The 4,231-nt window shown below is 49.2% G+C and overlaps 1 protein-coding gene across 1 annotated transcript in view; it reads right to left on the minus strand.

Annotated features, from left to right (window-relative positions):
* The window catches only part of DNAJC13 (DnaJ (Hsp40) homolog, subfamily C, member 13), a 39,057-nt gene that overhangs the window by 4,314 nt on the left and 30,512 nt on the right, over window positions 1-4,231 (minus strand). The window contains exons 42-49 of the mRNA XM_010132481.1: window positions 3,788-3,904; window positions 3,308-3,485; window positions 2,184-2,275; window positions 1,774-1,873; window positions 1,305-1,379; window positions 1,033-1,145; window positions 456-625; window positions 90-132 (exon numbers count right to left, since the gene is read on the minus strand). Of these exons, the coding sequence (XP_010130783.1) occupies window positions 90-132; window positions 456-625; window positions 1,033-1,145; window positions 1,305-1,379; window positions 1,774-1,873; window positions 2,184-2,275; window positions 3,308-3,485; window positions 3,788-3,904 (888 nt within the window). The remainder of the gene's footprint in view (window positions 1-89; window positions 133-455; window positions 626-1,032; window positions 1,146-1,304; window positions 1,380-1,773; window positions 1,874-2,183; window positions 2,276-3,307; window positions 3,486-3,787; window positions 3,905-4,231) is intronic.

Below are 4,231 nucleotides of genomic sequence, written 5' to 3' on the forward strand. Positions count from 1 at the left end.
GGGGTCTCTCACACACACACACACACACTTGTTACCAGCTGCCCCTCTGTCTCCCTGGACACACTCAGAGCAGAACAGCATACTGTTACCTTCCAGTTAGCATCAGGGTTGTCCCTCTGAAGTTTAAAGTGCCTTTAAAAAGAAGGTAAGTTTTAATGAGCAGTACAAGCAGCATTGTCTCCCCAACACCCGGTCTCCCTCCATCGCTGTGACGCAGTTCCAGTTTCAGACCCCCTTTTCTCCTCACTGTAACCCCCTCCCACGTGCTACAGCAGCGAGCAAACACCTGGATCGTGCTCAAGCCGCGCTTGTATCGCCACGTTCCAGGTACCACATACAAACAGGGAACACATTTCTGTTCACGCAGTCTGCCTCGCAAGGGCTCTGCTGGCAGCGCTCTCTACTGCCACTGAAAGGGTCTTGGGTGAGGAAATACTTAGCAGCTCTCCACATACTCAAGCATCATTTCTCGAACTGTTGTTGACACTCTCTCCCTGGAGCTGTCGTTCCAAATCAACTCAGGATTTTCATGCGTTCCCTCAAAGATATGAACAGCAGCTTCGGGGTTGTCTCTCATGGCGTCCATGAAGACTCCAGGCAGAAATTTCATGAGCGTAATTCTCACCTAGGGAGGATGGACAGAGCTGACTGTTACTACACTGTGAGACAGACAGACTGACAGAACAGAGAACTCCGGGAAGTCCAGTTATTTGTGGTGCTGTAACACCAGCTGCTGGAACACCACACCATAAACCAGCGCTGCAGTTTTAGACAGCGAGAGCCAGCGACGGGCCTGAAATCTCGGTCTCAAGTGTCAAAGTCATTTCAAATGGAAACCAAACTGCTTACAGGAGTTACAACCCCTACAGCTGCCTCTAGACGTCTGCTCACAGGTCAGGAGGGAGCTATCTGAGCGAGCCAGACTGCTCTCCAGACCGGTGTTTCAGTCACACAAGGCGGGGTTTGTTCCGTCTTTGCAGAGAGGCAGGTGATACCAAGACAAGTTCCACCAGGAGCTGTTCAGATTCTTACCTTTGGACCCACCAGCTTATCTGCAGTCATTTTGGCAAAGAGCTCCGCTGTTTGGGCTCGGACCTGCGGGTGAGTTGAGTTGCAAAACATATCTAGTAAGTAGATTAAAGCACCTGTCCAGAGAGAGAGGAGAACATTCACTTTTTCCTGAACACAAGCAGCATGGGCTCAATTCCATCTGCAGTGTTCTAAAGGGAAGAGTAACATCTGGCCTCTGTGTTTCTGTTCAGCCCAGCACGGCAGAAACATCTGCTTTCTGTGCAGTACTGTACCTTTTGCCATGGCCTCTTTAATTATTTTTGTGCTGGATGTCAAAGCGTACAGCGTTTCAAGGACGAGTTGCCGACCTGTCAAAATAGAAAGTGTGAAGCACTTTGTGCCACATAGAGAAGGAACTAATCAAAGATGAACTTAACAGAAAGCCGTATCAAACCCACAGTGAAGCGTACGAGTTTAGTTAGTGAAGGGATGGTGAATCTGCATTAACTGCTGAGCTAGATGTTTACTCCCTGGATTCCCCAACAGAATCAGTCAGTGAAGTACTCCATGGCTCAAACACCTGCCACTCATCTGTTCCACACATTTAAGACAACAAACAGGAGACACAGAACTTTTTTCCATCATCCTCACTGAAATGCTGCTGTAACCTGAAACTCAGCACTGAGCTCAGCCAGCTGCATTCCAGCTCAGCTGAGCTGCGAAGCCCCAGCCTTGCCAGCTGAAGAGCACCCTGGTACGTACTGGAAGGTAAGGAATGCAGGAGTGCCAGCAGGTTTGCGAGAACCACTGCCTCGGCGATGTTGTTAACACACTCCTGGTTACTCGTGACGATGTTCACTACCTGTGAAGAGATCAGAAACAGCACTGCATGAGAGTCCAGTGTATGGTGAAGGCAGGCCTGGCCAGTCACTGGCTGATAGAGCTGACACGTACAGTCTTTACTCCTGCCCCCACACTGTCTTCTCACCTCAGGGCAGAGGGGAGCAAGGACACAGGCAAGAAGCTATCCCTTGTTCCTCCATGGGGGAACTGACACTTTGGAACCCCAACCCTGATAGTTTTCAGGTGCCCCTCTAACAGCTACACAGCCCAGTTTGTCCATGCTGACCATGCAGAGCATCCAGACTGGGAGGTTGGGTTTGGTTTTTTACCTCCAGAGCCAACTGCTGCACCTGGCCAGCTCCATGAACACGCAGAAGGGAGAATATCAGCTTAAAGTGACCTATGCATTCACACTCAGAACCTGCAAGAGACCAAGTCAGTTATTCTCTTTGCGAGAGCCACAGTGTTCACTGACAGCTGACCCAAGCCCGCGCTGCCCTACAGAGAGGCGCTGAAGGCCGCCTGTCCGTGCGGAGCCTGGCACAGCAGCCACAGCCACTTCCACAGGGCAGTCAGAAGGTTATGAAGCCCTCTCTGTTAATACAGCCTCAGGTCGACAACACTGCAAAAGCAGAGGACACTCCCTCCCTGGAAGGCAAGTAACTGAGTTCTTGGACTACCCAGGTACCTGAATTCTTCCAAGAGAGCCAGGCAGGCTCAGCTCTCGTTTACTGTTGATCATCACTACTTGTTTTCAAACCCTCGCGCCCTCCCCGATTGCCCCCACTCAGAGCAGCGTTGCCACATGCAGCAGCAACAGCTACCTGCAGGGCTGCAACTGCCAAGCAGAGACCCCAGCCTGAGGACAACCTCTGAGCTGTGAGTTAGAAGCCACGACAGTAACAGGAGTTGCTTTTTGAGCTACCATACAATACAGGAGGAGGACATTCTAATCACAGGTCTCGGGCTCTTCCAGTCTGTACATCGGTATCTTTGCTGGAATTAGCTGCCTGCTCTCAAGAGCATCTCCTCCTCCTGCTTTAGTAAGGCCCTGATCGGTTTTAGGGGTTTACTAGTATGCAGTACTCAGCTCAAGGAGGTTCTTTTTAGTGCAATGAAGTTTAAAAATCAGCTAAAGATTGTTTGAAGGATTACAGACAGTTTAATCCAAGAGGTTTAAGTCTTCCTGGCAACAACAGGCTAGAATTAGGGTTAAAACCAAACCCAGTTCAGAGAAAAAAAACAAGTAAGGCTTGGATTTCACACACAACTTTAATACATCTGCTGATTATGTTCTCCCGGACAAAAAAACCCCCCAAAGCAAGGCTACATAGCTCATCAAGAATGCTAATGCCTGTCAGCACAACAAGCTGCCTTCCTGCTGGAAGATAAAGACTACAGAGGGCCACATTTTTAAGGCTGCCCACAAGAAAGAGGTCAACTTTAAGCCTACCTGGGTTGTGTTTTATCACGTTCCTCAGAGCCTCCAGGGCCATTTCAACTCTCCGTAACCGATCTCCATGTTGATTGGACTCCACCTTCCCAGTCTGCGTCATCGCCATCAGCGTGTGAAGGTACTGGGCTTGTGAGCCCACGTAATCCAGGAGGCTCGCGGCGAACGCTTTAGGAAGCTTTGAATGAGAGACAAGAGCATTTTGAGCTGTGCGATGCAACAGTGTCCACACTGGAAGAGAGGTGCCCCGGTAACTTTTCCTTCATTTCACGTATCCCTGTCTTCCAGACGGGAAACCCTGATCACCCTAACACCTGGAGCACATTAACCCTATTCCTCTCTCAACATACCCTTAAGAAAGCTGCCACTACTTCAAGAGTTTGTATTTTCTTCGTTCCGTTTGCACCGACAGACAGACAGTGAGGGAGAAGTAACATTCCAAACACTGGTTTCAATAGGAAGGTTTTAGCTCCATCTCACCTCCAGCTGGAAGGTCGGGACCTCATTGTAGACTCTAACAAAAACCTCTCCCACAATAAGTTCCTTCGCATGGTCACTGAAGACGAAGTCAGACCCGTAGCTCTTGTCACAATCACCCTTTGAGCAGAGAGAAGCAGCACAAGCTCAGACAGCAAATCCTCGTGGAGAAAGTGTAAAACTGTAACCCGATAATGGAAGGGGCAACACTTGAAGCTTTAACAAAGGTCAAAAGCTCGAGACAGACTGAAAAATTGCAAAAAATAAACTTCCCTTAATCTTTTTGTTTTCTTTGTAAGACTACTGAATGAAGAGAGTGACTTCCTGAGACTGAGTGGGGAGAGTTAATCCAGGGATACCTGGGCTAACTAGAGCGCTGCAGTGCACATGGACGTACCCAAACACAAAGCAGTTTAAAAACACGTAGCAGCAGGACTGAAGGGAAAG

This window comes from Buceros rhinoceros, unplaced genomic scaffold (genome assembly GCF_000710305.1).
Source record: "Buceros rhinoceros silvestris isolate BGI_N320 unplaced genomic scaffold, ASM71030v1 scaffold16613, whole genome shotgun sequence".
Classification (NCBI taxonomy): domain Eukaryota; kingdom Metazoa; phylum Chordata; class Aves; order Bucerotiformes; family Bucerotidae; genus Buceros; species Buceros rhinoceros.